Below are 22752 nucleotides of genomic sequence, written 5' to 3' on the forward strand. Positions count from 1 at the left end.
ATTTACACTGTTATACAAGCTGTACACTCACTACTTTACATTGTAGCAAAGTGTCATTTCTTCAGTGTTGTCACATGAAAAGATAGAAGAAAAGATTTACAAGAATGTGAGGGGTGTACTCACTTTTGTGAGATACTGTATATAAACAATAAAATGCACAAAGATTGAAGACATAAGTAAATTTTTTCCTGTCATCACATTTGAAGAAGTGCGTTCTTCATACACTGGGCTGCGTTCACTGGCACACAAATTACATGGATAACCAGATATGCGTCCTTTGATCTCCATCCAGCCCCTAACTTCTTCGTTGGGATAATCAGCTGAAGACACAGACCCTCTCACATTCTCCTCCACTAATTGCCATAATGATGCTCGCCTGAAGCCCACATTCAACAAAACAATAGCAGCTTTCAGGACATAACTTGGAGCAATCACAAGACATGTTGTAATTGAATTATAGAGCACAGTGTAAATTTGACAGCAAGCAGACGGATGCAATTATAACACATGATACTGAAGAAGCTTCTCCAGCCAAAGGAAGGCGATGTCATTGCCAGCACTGGGTGACAAAAAGAACTCGGAGACCCATTTATCATGAATGTGGATTGTGTCATTCACGCAACGTTATGCCCCATCTGCTTCCTCGGCAATACAGCTTCCATTTGCCACTGTACATATCTTTTTCTACATTTTTACACCAACAATATCCTTTTATGTGATACCCCTGAGGCCAAACAGCTTGGAATTGTCACTACGCAACATGCAGTATGAAAAGAGTCTTTTATCAAATTCAGATTTAAGATGTCTAAGAATTCGAGAATTCCAGTCAATATACCAATTGCCAGCAGACTCTTATATTGGAGGTGTAGACATATACACTATATTACCAAAAGTATTGGGACGCCTGCCTTTACACGCACATGAACTTTAATGGCATCCCAGTCTTAGTCCGTAGGGTTCAATATTGAGTTGGCCCACCCTTTGCAGCTATAACAGCTTCAACTCTTCTGGGAAGGATGTCCACAAGGTTTAGGAGGGTGTCTATGGGAATGTTTGATCATTCTTCCAGAAGCGCATTTGTGAGGTCAGGCGCTGATGTTGGATGAGAAGGCCTGGCTCACAGTCTCCGCTCTAATTCATCCCAAAGGTGTTCTATCGGGTTGAGGTCAGTCAAGTTCCTCCACCCCAAACTCGCTCATCTATGTTTTTATGGACCTTGCTTTGTGCACTGTGCGCAGTCATGTTAGAACAGGAAAGGGCCGTCCCCAAACTGTTCCCACAAAGTTGGGAGCATGAAATTGTCCAATATGTCTTGGTATGCTGACGCCTTAAGAGTTCCCTTCACTGGAACTAAGGGGCCAAGCCCAACCCCTGAAAAACAACCCCAAAGCATAATCCCCCCATGTCTTTATGGACCTTACTTTGTGCACTGGTGGGCAGTCATGTTAGAACAGGAAGGGGCCGTCCCCAAACTGTTCCCACAAAGTTGGGAGCATGAAATTGTGCAAAATGTCTTGGTATGGTGACGCCTTAAGAGTTACCGTCACTGGAATAAGGGGCCAAACCCAAACCCTGAGTAACAACATCACACCATAATCCCCCCTCCCCCCCACACCACAATCCCCCCTCCCCCCACACCATAATCCCCCCTCCACCAAATGATTTAGACCAGTGCACAAAGCAAGATCCATAAAGACATGGATAAGGGAGTTTGGGGAGGAGGAACTTGCCTGGCCTGCACAGTGTCCTGACCTCAACCTGATAGAACACCTTTAGGATGAATTAGAGCGGACTGTCAGTCGTTTTTCTCTTTTCACCTGGCTTTTGGGGGTGAGATATTGGTTTATTTTTCAGAAAAAAATGGAAAGATGAACTAACACCCTTCACCATACCCACCCCCCACCCTTGGGCTCCAATGCACTCTGTGGGTGATTGTCAGGGCTGGGCTCAGCCCTTCCTTCTCTGAGCTGGCCGCTCAGCTGTTGGCTAATTGCCAGCTCTTATCTGTCCACAGTTACTCAGCTGTTGATGATATCCTGCTCGTCAGTCCTGCCTACTTAAGCCGTCCAGTCCAGAGGATCTCTGCCTTCGCCTTGGTCAACATCACAGAGACTATCTCCTGCGATCCTGTTCAAGACTTGCTTTGCTCACATCCCTTCTGGCTCCAGATCCTGCTTGCTGTTCCACTACATTGATCCCTGACTTCTGGCTTGGCTGACTATCCGTTCCGGTTACTGAACTTTGGCTATGTTTTGACTACGTTTGTTCTTTTTACTTTTATTATTAAACAAGTGTGATTTAACTGTACTTCTGTCTCAGCCTGATTTCCTGGTTTCTGACAGTGATACAATTTCACCGTCCACCTAGCCTGGTGCAGTGGTCCTGGGGTTTGAAAACTCTGGTCTTCCTCGTCTTTCTCTAGGGATGCCAGGATGGTTCAGAGTGGTTCTGGTTGGTCAGGGTGGCTCTGATCCATCCATAGAGAAAGAAGTGGAAGAACAGTGCAGCTTTTCAAGCCACATGTCTGCTGCACCGAGCTGCGTGGCCAGTGAAACGTATCACCCAATGAGGTATGTGCAACTGGAGGGGGGTGGGAAAGGTGCGGGCTGTTAGTTCACTTTTTTTTAACACTTTTAGGCAGACTGTCATCCTACGTTTGGTAGTTTGATCCTAGTTGTAGGTGCCTATTTAGTCAGGGCCGGTGCTACCACTAGGCAAACTAGGCAGCGGCCTAGGGTGCCCTGCTGCCTAGGGCATCCGGCACACTGGTGTCATTACTCTCTTCTCTCTGTAGCAAGCAACTAGGTCTCAGCATTAGCAGGCAGCCACGGCTCCATTCACACATAGTGTCAGAGGCGCAGCAGCAGCGGAGGACTGTGTCTGTGTCAGAATGAATGGAAGCAAGCAAACAATCATTGATGGGCTCTGGTGAGGCTGCATTTGATGGGCACTGGTGAGGTTGCATTTGATGGGCTCTGGTGAGGTTGCATTTGATGGGGGGTGGTGAGGTTGCATTTGATGGGCGCTGGTGAGGTTGCCTTTGATGGGTGATGGTGAGGCTGCATTTGATGGGCGCTGGTGAGGCTGCATTTGATGGGCATTGGTGAGGCTGCATTTGATGGGCGCTGGTGAGGCTGCATTTGATGGGCGCTGGTGAGGCTACATTTGATGGGCGCTGGTGAGGCTGCATTTGATGGGCGCTGGTGAGGCTGCATTTGATGGGCGCTGGTGAGGCTGCATTTGATGGGCGCTGGTGAGGCTGCATTTGATGGGCGCTGGTGAGGCTACATTTGATGGGCGCTTGTGAGGCTGCATTTGATGGGCGCTGGTAAAGCTACATTTGATGGGCGCTGGTGAGGCTACATTTGATGGGCACTGGTGAGGCTGCATTTGATGGGCGCTGGTGAGGCTGCATTTGATGAGCGATGGTGAGGCTGCATTTGATGGGCGCTGGTGAGGCTGCATTTGATGGGCGATGGTGATGCTGCATTTGATGGGTGCTGGTGAGGCTGCATTTGATGGGCGATGGTGAGGCTGCATTTGATGGGCGCTGGTGAGGCTGCATTTGATGGGCGATGGTGAGGCTGCATTTGATGGGCGCTGGTGAGGCTGCATTTGATGGGCACTGGTAAAGCTACATTTGATGGGCGCTGGTGAGGCTACATTTGATGGGTGCTGGTGAGGCTGAATTTGATGGGCGCTGGTGAGGCTGCATTTGATGGGCACTGGTGAGGCTGCATTTGATGGGCGCTGGTGGGCTGCATTTGATGGGCCCTTCATTAAAAAGGCGGGCTATACATGAGCAGGGCAAAGGGGTGGGGTCAGGGGTGGAGCCAAGGGGGCGGAAAAATGAGGTTTCGCCTAGGGTATCAAAAATCCTTGCACCAGCCCTGTATTCAGTATATAATATATGGGCGGCTCTGTGTTGCTACTGGCAAACTTTCTGTCCTAGGCTACAAATCCAACCCTGGGCTACTCTTCCATAGTGTGAAGAACACAGCATGATAAATAAGATTGAGGCAGAAACGGGAGTAGGGAGATCCTCAAGCTGGAGCCCCAAAAATACCAAAGAATCCAAGGAGCCCTTCCAAATACCTGATATATCATTGTTCTGATCAGTGACCTTTCACAGACTGGAAACAGTTATAAACCAGACAACCAAAGTTGCTAAGTAATTATTCTACGCATACTTAAGACTTAAATGTCCGGTCTTCATTCGTTAGGCATTGTGAGAATAAATAAATAAGCAGAACCTTATCAGGGACTAATACTGAGAAGAGGAACTGCTAATGAATGCATGTCAGTGAGTCACATCAAGGCTTTATTTTCATTTAATATCCTGGGAACGGCTGACGAGGGTGGGAACACAAACGCTCCATCACTATTCCACCTCTTGGTAATTGTGTGCAGATGTCCGGAGTGATCTAGATCATATATCCAATAAGAAGTTCATTTACATTTCTGACCATTGAGTCTGGAGATGTTTATTTCCGGCAATCTGAGAAAGACCTGATAACTTGAAAACCACTTCCTCTGGGAGAACTTTCCTCTATGTATAGAATGTAGGATATATAAGTTTTTTTTTTTTTACCCTCAAATGACTTATAAAAGCAAGAAGATAGACTATACAGTGCATCCGGAAAGTATTCACAGCGCTTCAATTTTTCCACATTTTGGTATTCCAAAATGGATTCAGTTCATTATTTTCCTCAAAACTCTACAAACAATATGGCATAATGACAATGTGAAATAAGTTTGTTAGAAAACTTTGCACATTTTTAAAAAAGAAAATAATCCCATGTATATAAGTATTTACGGCCTTTGCCACGACACTCAAAATTGAGCTCAGGTGCCTCCTGTCTCCACTGATCATCCTTGAGATGTTTCTACAACTTGATTGGAGTCCACCTGTGGTAAATTCAGTTGATTGGACATGATTTGGAAAGGCACACACCTGTCTGTATAAGGTTCCACAGTTAACAGTGCATGTCAGAGCACAAACCAAGCCATGAAGTCCAAGGAATTGTCTGTAGACCTCCGAGACAGGATTGTATGGAGGCACAGATCTGGGGAAGGGAACAGAAAGATTTCTGCAGCCATGAAGTTCCCAATTAGCACAGTGGCCTCCATCATCCGTAAATGGAAGAAGTTTGGAACCACCAGGACTCTTCCTAGAGCGGGCCACCCGGCCAAACTGAGCGATCGGGGGAGGGAGGCCTTAGTCAGGGAGGTGACCAAGAACCTGATGGTCACTCTGACAGAGCTCCAGTGTTTCTCTGTGGAGAGAGGAGAACCTTCCAGAAGAACCACCATCTCTGTAGCACTCCACCAATCAGGCCTGTATGGTAGAGTGGCCAGATGGAAGCCACTCCTCAGTAAAAGGCACATGACAGCCCACCTGGAGTTTGCCAAAAGGCACCTGAAGGACTCTCAGACCATGAGAAACAAAATTATCTGGTCTGATGAAACAAAGATTGAACTCTTTGACCTGAATGGCAAGCATCGTGTCTGGAGGAAACCAGGTACCGCTCATCACCTGGCCAATATCAACCCTACAGTGAAGCATGGTGGTGGCAGCATCATGCTGTGGGGATGTTTTTCAGAGGCAGGAACTGGGAGACTAGTCAGGATCGAGGGAAAGATGAATGCAGCAATGTACAGAGACACCCTTGATGAAAACCTGCTCCAGAGCGCTCTGAACCCTAGACTGGGGCGAAGGTTCATCTTCCAACAGGACAACGACCCTAATCACACAGCCAAGATAACAAAGGAGTGGCTAAGGGACAACTCTGTGAATGTCCTTGAGTGGTCCAGCCAGAGCCCAGACTTGAACCCGATTGAACATCTCTGAAGAGATCTGAAAATGGCTGTGCACCGATGCTCCCCATCCAACCTGATGGAGCTGGAGAGGTCCTGCAAAGAAGAATGGGAGAAACTGCCCAAAAATTGGTGTGCCGAGCTTGTAGCATCATACTCAAAAAGACTTGAGGCTGTAATTGGTGCCAAAGGAGCTTCACCAAAGTATTGAGCAAAGGATGTGAATACTTACATTATGTTCATGGTATTATTTTTGTTTTTTATTTTTAATAAATTTGCAAAGATTTAAAAAAAAAAACTTCTCTCACGTTGTCATTATGGGGTAATGTTTGTAGCATTTTGAGGAAAATAATGAATTTAATCCATTTTGGAATAAGGCTGTAACATAACAAAATGTGGAAAAAGTGAAGCGCTGTGAATACTTTCCGGATGCACTGTCTGTATCTGTATATGTAGTTGTTCATCTAGACTAGAGTAGGGTTATCAATGTAGGGGAAGATTCACATGTATTTTTGGAATTTATAGATGACTGAAAACTATCATGACCCCTAAGGCTCTCAAGGGTCTCTGCTCCATGTGTGACGTATTTACCAACCTTTTCCCCATTGTGATGATCAATTGGTAGTAACATCCCCCATTGCTCCCTGTAATAAAAGTGTTCAAGTAAGACTCTCCAGTAGAAAGGACTTTTAAATTTAAGTTTAACAAGGTGGGCCTGTAAAGCTGGCCATACCAGGAACATTTTCTAAAAAATCATTTTTGGGTTAGGGTTAGGCTGAATCTTAGGCTGTTCTCAAGGGTGTCTACTCCATGTGTGACCTATTTACCAACCATTGTGAGGATTAATTGGCAGTTACCTCCCCCCAATGCTCCCCGGAACAAAAGTATTCAGATAAGACTCTTCAGCAGAGGGGACTTTTGGATAAATTACATTTTGACAGGGTAGGCCAAAAAAGCTGGCCATACACCAATCTTGTTCTAAATCTTTGGAACGTTCATTCATTCTTATAATAGTTTGTGGGGACAAATAGATGTTCATTTTCAACCATAGTGACAAGAAAATTGGAAAGAGCCGAATGGAAAAATTTTATTGAGTGAACTAAGTTCCATGTGCCTTTTATTTGGGAAAAATGGTGCATTTGTATTGCGCATATTCTAAGCGTAAAAGAAACCTGTTTAATGCTTCTGGGATTCCATTGAAGTAGAAGGTCTAGATAAAAATTTAGAGGATGAACTTCAGGAATTCAGCCACTTTGGAGCATGTTCTGGATCACTAGGGGTTAAGTCCAACAAGCCGCATGCCACCTCATGGACTTTCTCTTTCATTTACATTTTTACAGACTGCCAGGAGCATAGTTATCGCTATACTTCCGACACTGGACCTTCTGGTCTCAGCTCCAGAGTCACGTGCAGCCGCTGTGCCTTCCCCGCCTTTCCTCCCACCCAATCACAGAGCGCTTTTTGTTATGTGAACTCATTCACAAAATACAAAGGCTCCTGTGAATGGTCAGCAGAGGGAAGGGGTTGGCAGAGATGCTGTATGTGAGAAGGCAGCGTTTCTCCTTTCAGAGCTCTGGGAGTTTAGTGATAGCTGGGCTCCCAGAGCTCCATAAATCCGTTTGATGTAAATGAAAGAGATAAGTCATTGGCATGCACCTCGCTGGACTTAAAGCCAGCCATGGATGGTATGATTTTCTTTCCTGTAACCGAGGGTTACAGAAAAAAAATTGCTCGATTCTTGGGAGCCGACGCTGTGGGAGAATACACAGTAATTATAGCCAGCAGCTATAGCCGCTGGCCATAACTGCATGAACAATACGACATACTGATCTTATCAAAGTTGATAGATCGACCAGTACAATCAGCCTGCCCATACGTGGTTCAAATCTTGGTCAGTCCCTGCTGAACCAGCCGAGTTTCAAACTGTCTATGGACAGCTTTACTCATAGTATGCCAGCTAGACATGTGTAATTCGTTTCGTTCCGAATTCGTTTTTTAACGAATTTCGTCAAATTTGTAATTCGGAAACATCCAAATTAACGAAAAAAAACAAATTCGTAAACTCGTGAATTCGAAGTTTGAAATTTGAAATTTTAATTTTGAATTAAAAATTCAAATTTCAAATTTCAAAATTCAGAATTCAAAATTCAAAATCCGAAAACCCGAAAAACCAAAAATTTGAAAATTAACTATCAAATTATAGGCATTGGAATTTCCTTACAAATTTGGCTGTTAGTAAACGTAACGAATACGAATTTATCCGAAGTTACGAATGCCGTATCTAAAGGAATGGAACGTAATTAATTAATAATAAATAACAATAATATTATTATTTATTGTGAATTTGTTCCGTTCCATTTGTTTAGATGCAGCATTCGTTATTTCGGATAATTCGTAACTTCAGATAAATTCGTATTCGTTAGGTTCACTAACAGCCAAATTTGAAAGTAAATTCCAACCCCTTTAAATTTAATAGTTAGTTATTATTAGTTAGTTAGTTATTCTTTAGAATTTTCGGATTTTTGTTCTTTCGAATTTTCAAATTTTCTTTCTTATTTTCTGATTTACGAAAATAATAATAATAATTTACGAATTTACGAATTTTCGACTTTACGAATTGCGATCATAACAAATGACCCGAAAAATGAAAAAAAAAAAAAAAAAACGAAAAAAACCCCACATTTTTCGGCAGTGCACATGTCTAATGTCAGCACATTTTACATATTAGCTGAATTTCTGTAGATCAGCTTTAAGGGCTTCCAAATGAAATGAGTTGACTCAGTAAGATGAAATGCTCTGATTAATGATTTTTTGAATTTCCATATAAATATTTGAACTAAACTCTACTGGTATATGACCAGTCTAATGCTGGCCATACACGGTTCGAATTTCGTAAGAATTTTCTTTCGAAAATCGTATGAAAGAATTTTCGTATGAATTTCGCACCATTAGTGGGCTGCAACAATGGCCGATTTTCGTGCGGCAATCAAATTTAAGGAATCGGACATGCTGGAAATTTTTAGAAAAACAAACAATTTTCTAATCAATGATGGGAGAATTGTGCGAGAAATGTAATAAGAAAAGAAAATTTACGGAGAGAAAAGAAGATTCCCGGCCACGAAAATTCTTTTCTGTAGCAACATGCGGTGAAATTGAAGGCTTGGTCGGCCGAATTTCGAAAATCAATGGTGGCATCATTGGATCAAAAAAAAAAAACGAACATTCTGATTTTGAAAAGAAAATTCGTTCAAAATTCGACCGTGTATGGCCTGCTTAAGTGCCACAACCAATGAGTCTTTAAGGTATTATACATTTTTTTTTCTAAGAACATTGATCCAAGGACAATACTGCTACAAAAGTGACTTTACTGGATGTTTCTGAAGGTTCCCGTTTATCCAAGTTATAATGTATGAAGGTTTGAATTTTTGTCAACTCGCCAGGGTACATATTTTAAAATGGGGGCTTTTTTCGAAGTCATCTGTCACCCACATATAATGAATGCCATTTTAACATCTTGACAATTCACACCTCCGGCAATGTAACTTGAACAGCTACCATATGTCCGAGACTTCATGACACCATGGTGACTACATTACAAAAATCGATCAGTGTCGATCTGACTCCTCATGCCATGTTTTTAGACAATCAATATGTGACTTGATATATTTCATGGTGAATGGGTTAGGGTTGACCAAGTTACCTGTATGGCTATAAGTGTTGGGATTGTTGTTCAGGGAAGCCATACTTCACTTGGTGAGAGTCCAAGGGCTTTTACCCTAGGAGTTTCTCCATGGGATGGATCCTTTCTTTCCTGCAGTTTGGTCTGTGCCAATGTTTTGCTCTTAGTACTATCAAGGACCAGATCTCTGTATTTGCTATTCTGTTCCAGAGACCACTGGCTTCCAACACTTTGTTCAAGACTTTTGTGCAGGGGGGTATCCCAATGTGGCTCCCCTGGAAAGAAAGCTGAGACTCAGGGCCACAGCCTTGATGCCAGTGGAAGGCAAGGAGAAGTCTGAGATGTGGCGCGGTTAATATGACACTGGTCATGGCCATGAGAAGCAGTAAAGGTGAAGCAAGAGGCAGGTTGACCAGTGTGGGTCACAGCATGGTTGATGCCAGTAGATCCCAGATAAGCAGGTAAGGTTCTTACAGGGCCCAGGAAGAGTGCCCTGGCTTCTCCCGCCACCATTTCTAGTGGCTCAGGCAGACCATCGTCCAGACTTTATGGTCTCAATAATCAGGTTCCCTCCTTTCCAGTTAAGACTCACCCCAGCAGGGCTATGAGTCCTTCTTGGGCACTTCAGCTTCGGGCCTCTGTTTTTATAGTTCGGAAGGCAGCCTCCTGTATTTTTGCTTATCCTTTCTGCAAGGTGGACTTTTCAGCCTCATCAAATATCAGCTTTGGGCATAAGGTCCTTCAAGCAGCTCTTTGAGCTGCAGGCAGTCCCTTGTTCTGTTAGCTGTGTTTTGTGTTTTTCTGTGTTGCCCATCACTCAGTTGGACCATTGATATATTTTCGTTTGGGGAGGGGGGTTAAACCTTGGACATCTGAAGGGAAATAAAAAGGCAGCATGCTGTCTACATTCCTCGGTTGGAATGCTTTTGGACATCCTGAAAGTTTAAAAAGTCCTGTGTCCCTCAATGGATGATACAGAAAGTAAGATATTTGTTTCGACTGTAAAGTCCTTTCCTTGAAGTCCATTAAGGGACATAGATCCCGGTCCTACTTTAGCCATGCTCTTGGTACGGTTTTGCTAGTAAACTGAAGCATGCTGATAGCTTTAGGGGTTCTCCCAAGGCTTGCCTATAAGCGGCAATATAACCCAAAGATTCAAGACTTTCTGTGTCCTTTAATGGACTTCAAGAAAAAGATTTTACAGCGAGTACAAAAATTCTATTTTTAAGTCTGTTACAATATTTCAGCTTTTGTCTGTGTGGCCCAATTTTCCTTATACTGAAAAGCTCAACTACAGCCCCAGGATACCAAGGATGTGTAATATTTAAATTCAATTCCTTCTTAGAGAGTATGCAATGATTAGGACCTCACTACCAGCTGAGGAAGACATTCTCTTTTAATGGCCGTGCATAAAAGAGGTGCTCAAAATCCACGGCAGTCGAGCATCTGTTGTTAGAATTAAACAGTACGTTTGGTGGATGTTTTTCCAACATCTGTTTTTCTTCTTTGTTATCTTAAACAGCTTTAGGGCAAGTCAATCTAGTCATTCCGATTGTTTCATCAATTTCCTACACCTGCAAAGGCTCATAAATTGCTCCAAAAAGGTACTGTGGCTTCTTTTTATGTCCGCCAATCCACCGGTATCAGCCAGATGTAACCAGTACAGGTACCTGAATAGCAGCTAAAAGAAAATCTGTAATGGTCTACTCATTGACAGTATGATCCACACACATCCATACCAGACCTTTATAAACATACACTATATTACCAAAAGTATTGGGACGCCTGCCTTTACACGCACATGAACTTTAATGGCAATCCCAGTCTTAGTCCGCAGGGTTCAATATTGAGTTGGTCCACCCTTTCCAGCTATAACAGCTTCAATTGAGTTCTATTGGGAGGAATAGTGCCCCGTTATTGGTGTCAGTGAGAGGAATAGTGCCCCATCATTGGTTTCAGTGAGAGGAATAGTGCCCTATCATTGGTGTCAGTGGGAGGAATAGTGCCCCATTATTGGTTATCATTGGAAGGAATAGTGCCCCATCATTGGTGTCAGTGGGAGGAATAGTCCCCCATCATTGGTATCAGTGGATGGAATAGTGCCCCATCATTGGTGTCAGTGGGAGGAATAGTCCCCCATCATTGGTATCAGTGGGAGGAATAGTTCCCAATCATTGGTGTCAGTGGGAGGAATAGTGCCCCATCATTGGTGTCAGTGGGAGGAATAATGTCCAATCATTGGTGTCAGTGAAAGGAATAGTGCCCCATCATTGGTATCAGTGGAAGGAATAGTGCCCCATCATTGGTGTCAGTGGGGGGAATAGTGCCCCATCATTGGTGTCAGTGGGGGGAATAGTGCCCCATCATTGGTGTCAGTGGGGGGGAATAGTGCCCCATCATTGGTATCAGTGGGAGGAATAGTTGCCTGTGTTTGGTGTCAGCGGAAGGAACATTGCCTCATCATTTATATCAGTGGAATTATGGAATTATGTTTTTTTAATGAAGAAATCTCATTGTGACTAGTTGCAATGACAATAAAGAAAGGATCTATCTTATCTTATCTATGCCCCACTGTTAGTGTTAGTGGGAAGAATAGTGCCCGCTACTGGTGGGAGAAATAGTGCCCCAAGGGCTGGATAAAGGCAAGCAAAGCGCCTCATCAGGCCAGCGGGCCCCAGGTTGGAGATAACTGCTCTATCCGTTTAAAAAAATAACCTTATAAAATTCATTTGGGTGCAAAGTTGCATATTTAAGTGATTGTCTTTCAAACGATCACAGTGCTGAAAACTGAAAAACGTGGACAGGAAGGGGGGGTCAAACACAAGCAATACACAAACCTTGCTGCTGTGATTGGGCTCGGCGTGTTCCATCACACAGAGTTGTAGTTGAGGTCTTCTTATCTTTTATTCCGGCATTATACACAGAGATACTTTTTACCTATTTTTATGCCGTTCTCGCTACATTCTTAAACTCCTTGCTTGGCTTTAGAGACAGCCGCACTGGTTTAGATATATAGTATATTATTTCCAGCATGACTCGACATGAAGGCTCCCCCATTTCTCGGTCCTATGCTTGAACAATTATTACTCTCTGTGAAATCTCTACACACCGGTATTTGTACTCCTTCCTCTTGATCTAAAGAGCGCCAAAACCATTCCTCTGTCATCCTCGCAAATATTTGGTATGTAACAATCCCACGGATCTCTAAGAAAGCTTTCCAAGTGATAGATTGTTTTCCTTTATGTGAAAAACACCCGTGTGCTCACCGCCGATGGAAAACCGAGCGCCGTGCAAAGAACAGACACGCATGGAAAGGGGGGTCATCGTCTTTGCCGTCGGGTTCAACTATTTGTATGTATGCATGATTTGTTCTCATACGTAATATTATAATAGAGATAAGGTTTCTTTTACGTTGATAAGGGCATAAAAAATAAACAGTGCGTTCTGTCACCGTATCAAATCACGAGGCCGCGGGTCGTGAAATGCCTGGGGGTTATTTTTTATTTTTTTTTGTCTTTAACCACTTCAGTACCGGGGGGGGCACTTAGACACCTTCCTGCCCCAGGCCAATTTTCACCTTTCAGCGCTGTCGCATTTTGAATGCCAATTGCGCGGTCATACAACACTGTACCCAAGTGTTATCATTTTGTTCCCACAAATAGAGCTTTCTTTTGGTGGTATTTGATCACCTCTGCGGTTTTTATTTTTTGCGCAACAAATAAAAATAGACCGAAAATTAAAAAAAAAAAAACAAGTTTTTCTTCCTTTCTGTTAAAAAATTTTAATAAATAAGTACGTTTTCTCGTTCAATGATGAGCACTGATAAGGCGGCACTGATGGGCACCGATGAGGTGGCACCAATGAGGTGGCACTGATGAGGTAGCACTGACGGGCACTGATGACGTGCACTGATAGGCGGCACTGATGGGCACTGATAGGTGGCACTGGGCACTGATAGGTGGCACTGGTATGCAGCACTGATGGGCACTCATAGGCGGCACTGATGGGCACTCATATGCTGCCCTGATGGGCACTTATGGGTGGCACTGATAGGTGGCACGGATGGGCACTGATAGGTGGGCACTGATGGGCATGGATGGGCACTGACAGGTGGCACTGATGGGTTGCACTGTGGCACTGATGATACTGATGGGTGGCATTGCTGGGCACTGATGCCTGTTAGTACATACTGGTGCCAATCAGTGCCCATTTGTGGGCACTAATTGGCACAGATCGGGCATAATTTGCACATGTGGATGGCCATGGGGTACATACCTGGCCATCCACATGTTGCCCACTTCCCTGATGGTCCTAGTGGGGTCCCTGGTGGTCTTCTGAGGGGGGCTGCACTGATAAACAATCAGCGCAGACCCCCCCTGCCAGGAGAGCCGCCGATCTGCTCTCCTCTACTCACATCTGTCAGACGCGAGTGAGGAAAAGCCAATCAACGACTCTTCCTATTTACACCGTGATCAGCCGTGATTGGACACGGCTGATCACGTGGTAAAGAGCCTCCGCCGGAGGCTCTTTACCGAGATCGGTGGAGCGGTGTGTCAGACTGACACACCGCTCCACCGATCGCCGCAATGCACACCCCCACTGGCGCGCGGCGGCTGTTATCCTGAAGGACGTTATATGACGCCCAGTCAGGATAACTGAACCACCGCCCGGCCATCATTTTGCTATAGGCCGGGCGGGAAGTGGTTAACCACTTCAGCCCCGGGAAGGATTTACCCCCCTTCCCGACCACAGCATTTTTTGAGCTACGGCGACGCGTCGCTTTAACTGACAGTTGCCCGATCATGCGACATTGCACCCAAAACAAAATTAACATCCTTTTTTAGCCCCCACAAATAGAGATTTCTTTTGGTAGTATTTGATCACCTCTGCGGTTTATAATTTTTGCGCTATAAACAAAAAAAGAGCGATAATTTAAGAAAAAAAAAAGCTATTTTTTAAAACTTTTTGCTATAATAAATATCCCCAAAAAAGATATATAAAAAAAACAAATTTCTTTGTCAGTTTAGGCCGATACATATTCTTCTACATATTTTTGGTAAAAAAAAAATCGCAATAAGCGTATATTGATTGGTTTGTGCAAAAATTATAGCATCTACAAAATAGGGGATAGTTTTATGGCATTTTTATTATTATTTTTTTTTTATTAGTAATGGTGGCGATCTGCGATTTTTATCGGGACTGCGACATTATGGCAGACACATCGGACACTTTTGACACTATTTTGGGACAATTGTCATTTATACAGCGATCAGTGCTATAAAAATGCATTGATTACTGTGTAAATGACACTGGCAGGGAAGTGGTTAAACACTAGGGGGCAATCAAGGGGTTAAATGTGTCCTAGGGAGTGATTCTAACTGTGGGGGGGATGAGCAGTGATCTCTGTCATGTCACTAGGCAGAACGGGGAAATGCCTTGTTTACAAAGTGAACGATCGCGGGGCCCCCGGAAGGACATCCAGTCCGCGGGACACGAGGGCGTGGTCACTGAGTACTCGGTGGGCGTGCACGCGCCCACAATGCCGCAATTTAAAGGGGACGTATCTGTACACCCATTTGCACAGCCGTGCCATTGTGCCGACACACATCATCGTGCGCTGGTCGGCTAGCGGTTTGTGATCGTGTGTAGGCAAGTCCGTTTGTTCAAAAGTCCGTCGGAAGTCCGTCAAAAGTCCGTCGGAAAGTCCGCCCGTGTGTACGCGGCCTTAGTGTCCCTGGTCCCCAAAAAGTGTCAGTTAGTGCCTGACTGTCCGCCACAATATCTCAGTCCCGCTATAAGTCACTGATCGCTGCCATTACTAGTAAAAAAAAAAAAAAATATTAATCCCATAGTTTGTAGAGGCTATATCTTTTGCGCAAACCAATCAATATATGCTTATTGGGAATTTTTTTACCAAAAAAATATGTAGCAGAATATATATTGGCCTAAATTGATGAATAATTTTGCTTTTTACATTTTTTATTGAGTGTGTTCTATAGTAAAAAGTAATATATATACATATACATAGTTACATAGTTACATAGTAGGTGAGGTTGAAAAAAGACACAAGTCCATCAAGTCCAACCTATGTGTGATTATGTAAATCACACATAATATATATATATATATATATATATATATATATATATATATATGTATTTTTTTTATACTTTTTTCTTTTTTTTTACTTTTCAAAACTGTCGCTCTTTTTTTGTTTATAGCGCAAAAAATAATGATAGTGATCAAATTCCACCAAAAGAAAGCTCTAGTTGTGCAAAAAAAAAAAAAAAAAAAAAAGACAACAGTTTTATTTGGGTACAGCGGCGCTCAGTTAAAGTAACGCAGTGCCGTACCGCAAACAATGGCCCGGTCAAACATGATGTTTGAGGGTTCTGAGTAATTTTCTAGAAAATATATATATATTTTTACACGTAGGAGCGAAGCGCCAGGATTGGCCGGGATGGGAAGTGGTTAAACTTTAACCCTTCTGCAGCATCTACAGAAACCGAAATATCAGTTTTTTGTTTGGACCGAGTCCTTGACGGATGCAATAAAAAGAATGAGAGCTACTTAAGGAGTTTCCAGTTTTTTTTTTTTTTCAGCCGACGGCATTCCAAAATAAAAAAATGCGGTGCAGCTGAGAGGCGTGTGCGGAGCGGAGCCGGGTCTTGAGTTACACATAATTGGCACCGATGGCTGGATACAGCCAGACTTGGCACACACAGTCGGGACAAAAGCTAAAGAAAGGGGATTTTTCCTGAAGAGCCACATGCTGACATAAGCATCAAATACTAAATCACAACTCAAGAAATGTGTTGTCCAGTTATATAAAAAAAAAAAAAAAAAACAAGAAAAAAAAAAAAAACAGCTTCTTGTTTTTTTCCATTCTGCAGCGGGACAGATATTTGGCATCTATGGATAACTCCTCTGCTTTTCTGCTTTTCTTTTCCTTCATTTTTATATAACAGCCCCAGTAGTGCAACATAATAATACAATCATTATGAAACAATAATAATGAAAGAAAGTAAAGAGGTTGTAAACCTCAGACATGAAATCTGAACAAAGCATATCCCTCTATAGTGTGTGCTTGTCTCCAGGGGCGGACTGACAACTCATGGGGCCCCCGGACAATAGGAGACTATGGGGCCCTCGGGGAATAGGAGAAGATTATGGGGCCCCCGGGCAATAGGAGATTATGGGGCCCCCGGGCAATAGGAGATTATGGGGCCCCCAGGCAATAGGAGATTATGGGGCCCCCAGGCAATAGGAGATTATGGGGCCCCCAGGCAATAGGAGAATATGGGGCCCCCAGGCAATAGATTATGGGGACACACAGTATACACACACACACACACATACAGTATACACACACAGACACACAATATACACACACAGTATACACACACAGAATACACATACACACACACTGAAAAGGTACTGGAGAGGCGGGGCAGCTATAATCTTGGGAGTTTAAAAAAACATAGATTTTTACATACTGTCCCTGGTTTTATTGAGACTGGCAACCCTGATGGGGCCCCTTAGTGGCATGGGGCCCTCGGGCAGTGCCCGAGTGCCCGAATGGTCAGTCCGCCCCTGCTTGTCTCAGTCCAGAGCACTAAGTGTCATTTCCGTCTGCTGCCTCCTTTCCTCTGCCATCTGTATAAGTCACTTCTGACAAGTTTTCCTGACACCAAGAGGTAAAAAGGTGACAGGGGGAGGGAGCTCTGGCACACAGCCTGTGACTGGAAGCCACAGCTCTGTTCCTGTGTGCTGTGTGAAGAGAAAGGGGGGATGTCCCTTCCCTCCAATCAGCTCTCATTAAAGTGTTGCTAAATCCAGGAGCCTGCATTCACTATATCTGGTCTCCCACAGTACACAGAAGATGGAAATGCAATTATTTTAGTAAATATAAACTGCTAAATACCTTTTTTCACATCAGCAGTGCAGTGTAACCTTGGATTACGAGCATAATCCGTTCCAGGAGAATGCTTGTAATCCAAAGCAGTCGCATGTCAAAGCGAGTTTCCGATTAGAAGCCAATGGAAACGAAAATAATTTGTTCCGCATTGACTTCTATTGCATGCAATACCGCATGCGGCCAGAGGTGGGTGGGGGGCGCCGGAGAGCCTCGTAAATACTCGGGGACAGCTCGGCTGAACTCGGAGAGCCTCGGAAACACTTGGAAAGGAATATTTCCAAGCGTTTCCGTGTATTTCCAAGTGATTCTGAGTATTTCCGAACGGCTCCGAACCGTTCCGAGTGTCCCCAGCGCCCCCCCCCCCCACCTCTGGCCAAATGCGGTACTGCACACCCCATTAGCTTGAATTCTGCTTGTATTGCGAGACAACAGTCAAGATTTAAAAAAAAAAGTTGCTCATCTTTCAAAATGGTCATTAACTGCAACACTCGTTAACCAAGGTTCCACTGTATATAGCAGCCTTGCAAGTTCTATCAGTGTTTGGATAAAGCTTGAAGGAGGAGTTTTCTGACTGTCCTGTGTGGCTGCACGACCCCAGACCCTCTGTCTGGACAGTGCTGATTGGCCCTGTGCTGATCACATGCACCGTTCCAAGAAAAAAAAAAAAACTCTCTAGCAATGCACACCAAACTGAGCATGTGCAGAGCGCACCCCAAGGCTCTGTACTATCAGCAGATAGATTGGGGACTGTGGAAGAAGGGGAGGATCAGAGGAGACAGGATAAAACAGCCCTTTTTACAAAATGCAGAGGATTAACCCCTTAGGTTCCACTGTGAGTATAACAAGCATGCTTTACTGTTACATACAGACTGATTTTACTGTTGTGGGCTTAGGAACACTTTAAGCTCTGTAGTGTGCACCTTCAGCTCCCCGCCCCCTGCTTACTGAAAGCTCAGAGAAGCTGTGTAAATTCTGAACTTTGAATAGCTGCAGAGAAGAGAAAAACTGCAGATAAACAGGTACAACTTATGTAGGAAGATTTGTTTAATCTCTGTATCACCTGAGGCCAGTCATTCTTCTGGGTAGCTATATGGAAGGGTTTACAACCACTTTAAAGCAAAACTAAACCCATCGATTCAACTGCTTCCCAAAAAAGAAACAAAAAATCAAGGCATGCCATGAATGATATCTGTCACAGTTGCTTGGGCTCTTGTCAGGGCTGGGCTCAGCCCTTCCTTTTCTGAGCAGCCACTCAGCTATCGGCTAATTGCCAGCTCCTATCTCTCCACAGTTACTCAGCTGTTGATGATATCCTGCTCGTCAGTCCTGCCTACTTAAGCCGTCCAGTCCAGAGGATCTCTGCCTTCGCCTTGGTCAGCATCACAGAGACTATCTCCTGCATTCCTGTTAAAAGACTTGCTTGGCTGACATCCCTTCTGGCTCCAGATCCTGCTTGCTGTTTTTACTACGCTCATCTCCGGCTCCCTGACGTTTGGCTTGTCTGACTATCCGTTCCGGTTCCTGAACTCTGGCTATGTTTTGACTACATTTTGTTCTATTTACTTTTATTATTAAACAAGTGTGATTTATCCGTTCTTCTGTCTCGGACTGATTTCATGGTTTCTGACAGCTCTCAACCAAAATGTCAAGCTAAAAAATGGCCAATGTCCTAACACGTGCAGCACCATAAAAATGTCAGATCAAACAGAGACTAAGATTACATCTCCTGCATCCACTGATGTTTGGTAAAGCTGGAGGAATCTGACCCACCGGTCCTCATGGGGTTGACGCTTGTGGCCATAGAGCTTTAGCTAAAGGGTACCACCTTACTGACTGGGTCACTGCTGATTTTGGCCTTAGACTTACTACTTACTAAACTTACATACTCACATTACAAACATCAGTTACGAGCAACATTTCCTGATCCCTTTGGTTCATGTTATATACAGATCGCTCTTCCGAGACCAATGCAAGTATGAACAAGCCCTCACACCTGAGGGCTGTACTGAGAGTAAAGCAAAAATGGGCATAGCGTCTTTGTTCCTCTACACAGGTCATTTGAATTTCACATGTTAGTAGAGTAACTCTTCCTTTATAGTAACTCTTCCTCTATAGTAACTCTTCCTCTATAGTAACTCTTCCTCTATAGTAACTCTTCTTCTATAGTAACTCTTCCTCTATAGTAACTCTTCCTCTATAGTAACTCTTCTTCTATAGTAACTCTTCCTCTATAGTAACTCTTCCTCTATAGTAACTCTTCTTCTATAGTAACTCTTCCACTATAGTAACTCTTCCACTATAGTAACTCTTCCTCTATAGTAACTCTTCTTCTATAGTAACTCTTCTTCTATAGTAACTCTTCCTCTATAGTAACTCTTCTTCTATAGTAACTCTTCTTCTATAGTAACTCTTCCTCTATAGTAACTCTTCCTCTATAGTAACTCTTCCACTATAGTAACTCTTCCTCTATAGTAACTCTTCCTCTATAGTAACTCTTCCTCTATAGTAACTCTTCTTCTATAGTAACTCTTCCTCTATAGTAACTCTTCTTCTTCTTTATCATTGCAGGTAAAAAATGGATTCCAAGCAGAAGCAATGTGCCGTCGTTGAGTTCTTGATGAAGGAGGGGTTCAGGCTGTCCGACATCCACAGAAGACTACAGAATGTTTACAGAGAGGACACCATTGAGAAGAGCAACGTCTTGCCATTGGTGACTCTTATCAATGGTGTCCTCTCCATAAACATTCTGTAGCCTTCTGTGGATGTCAGACAGCCTGCACCCCTCCTTCATCAAGAACTCAATGACGGCATGTTGCTTCTGCTTGGAATCCATTATTTACCTGCAAAAAAAAAAAGAAGAGGAGTTACTATAGAGGAAGAGTTATCATAGAGCACATATTTTAAACACAAGGCCCGTGGGTGCAACCCGCCAGGCCTTCTCATGTGGCCCTCACAAACCGTTTTGCAGCCGGAACGTGCTCTCACACTTCATTTCCGCTGCCTGCTGTCACTTGTAAACACTGAAGCCTTCTGCAGCTTTGCAGAAGGGACAGCTTTGCTCTCAGCAGTTCCCGGATCTAACAAATTTCTGCATGTACTCACAGGCGTGGCACGGCAGGACAATTTCCCTGCAAGGTGAGGCAGAGCCGCCTACACAGGGAAGTACTACACTAGAACCGGGCCAGGTAGGAGAGAGTAGAAATGTGTGGAAGCTTTTGGGAAGGGGAAGGGGGGAAGGGGGGCTGGGGCTGCACACTGTGCATAGCGCACCCCAAAGTCCTGAACTGTACACAAACACACCTCTGAACTCTGCTATCTGTATGTAGCAAGCGCCTGAATTCTGCACTCTACGTGTAACGCTAAACCCTGCACTTTGTATGTAACGCACTCCTGAACCCTGCACTTTGTATGTAGCGCACTCCTGAACAATGCACTTTGTATGTAACACACTCCTGAACCCTGCACTTTGTATGTAACGCACTCCTGAACCCTGCATTCTGTAAGTAGTGCATCCACAAACCCTGCACTCTGTAAGCAGTGCACCCCCAAACCCTGCACTATGTACGGAATGCCCACCTGAAATCTCCACTCTGCATGTAATGCACTCCTGAACCCTGCACTCTGTATGTAGCGCACTCCTGAACCCTGCACTCTGTATGTAGTGCACTCCTGAACCCTGCACTCTGTACGTAGTGCACTCCTGAACCCTGCACTCTGTACATAGCGCACTCCTGAACCCTGCACTCTGTACGTAGCGCACTCCTGAACCCTGCACTCTGTACGTAGCGCACTCCTGAAACCTGCACTCTGTACGTAGCGCACGCCTGAACCCTGCACTCTGTACGTAGCCCACTCCTGAACCCTGCACTCTGTACGTAGCACACTCCTGAACCCTGCACTCTGTACGTAGCGCACTCCTGAACCCTGCACTCTGTATGTAGTGCACTCCTGAACCCTGCACTCTATAAGTAGTGCACCCCAAAACCCTACATTCTGTACAGAATGCACACCTGAAATCTGTACTCTGTATGTAATGCACTCCTGAAATCTGCACTCTGTACCTAGCGCACTCCTGAACCCTGCACTCTACCTAGCACACTCCTGAACCCTGCACTCTACCTAGCACACTCCTGAACCCTGCACTCTACCTAGCACACTCCTGAACCCTGCACTCTGTACGTAGCACACTCCTGAACTCTGCACTCTGTACGTAGCACACCCCGGATACAACCAGCCCATTGAGGGCAACCATACTGCTGACGTGGCCCACAATGAAATTGACAATTGACAATTGAATTTGACACCCTTGCTATAGGGAGGGTTACTCTACCAACATGTGAAATTTTACCTACCCATGTCAGTTAATAAAAAAAGTTATGGCCACTTTAGCATTACTTTCGGAACAGTCCTCATATTCTTGGATTATGGCCTACTTTAGCCACCTTAGCCTCCACATAAGGTCTCAGAGAAAACAAGACTGATTGGCAAGGGATAGCCGAACTGGACAGACCAGCAATCTCATCTCTAGGATTTCCAAGAAAACATAAATGAACAATCCAGCCCATGAACATCCACTGATGACCACTATATCAGATTCTTTAAAACAATCAAAAAATCATGCAAATATTGGATTAGCAGAAGCACAAGAAAATAATAATAGCAAAGAAGCCAATACTGATTCCAGACCCTGAAGGAGTATACATACGTTGGGTTGCTGCAGTGCCGCTCTGCGCTCTGAATTCCAGCTCCACAGGTACGAGTACATGAAGACCACGAGCTCCAGGAACCCCATAAGCCATCCACCGCAGCGGGACGATGACCGACAGGCACACAGTCACCACCAAAACACCACTGCAAGGCAACCACACAAAAAATTAGACCAATGATGTCACAACTGGTGAAAACGGTTACTTTCCACGAAATTGACCACTTCAATATCGGGCACTTTTCATCCCCTTCCTGCCCAGGCCATTTTTCAGCTTTCAGCGCTGTCGCACTTTGAATGACAATTGCGCGGTCATGCAACACTGTACCCATGTGACATTTTTACCATTTTTTTTACACAAATAGAGCTTTCTTTTGGGGGTATTTAATCACCACTGGGTTTTTTATTTTTTGCTAAATATACGGAAAAAGATTGAACATTTTGAAAAAAAAAAAACACTTTTTCCTGTTATAAAATTTCGCAAATAAATAATCATTCTTTATAAATTTAGGCCAAAGTGTACTCTGCTAAATTTTAGGGCCGAAAATAACCCAGATCAGTGTAAATTATTTAGCCTGGAGGAAAGTGATAAAGTCCACAAACTATGGGATATATCTGGAATTGTACTGATGG

At 44.0% G+C, this 22752-nt stretch overlaps 1 protein-coding gene across 1 annotated transcript in view; it reads right to left on the reverse strand.

Moving 5' to 3' along the window:
• ADAMTS7 (ADAM metallopeptidase with thrombospondin type 1 motif 7) overlaps positions 1 to 22752 on the reverse strand; it is a gene marked incomplete at its 3' end in the record, with an annotated part of 160795 nt that overhangs the window by 44577 nt on the left and 93466 nt on the right. The window contains 1 exon segment of the mRNA XM_073618259.1: positions 22120 to 22265. Coding sequence (XP_073474360.1) covers positions 22120 to 22265 — 146 coding nt within the window.

The sequence above is a fragment of the Aquarana catesbeiana genome, linkage group LG03 (genome assembly GCF_042186555.1).
Source record: "Aquarana catesbeiana isolate 2022-GZ linkage group LG03, ASM4218655v1, whole genome shotgun sequence".
Classification (NCBI taxonomy): domain Eukaryota; kingdom Metazoa; phylum Chordata; class Amphibia; order Anura; family Ranidae; genus Aquarana; species Aquarana catesbeiana.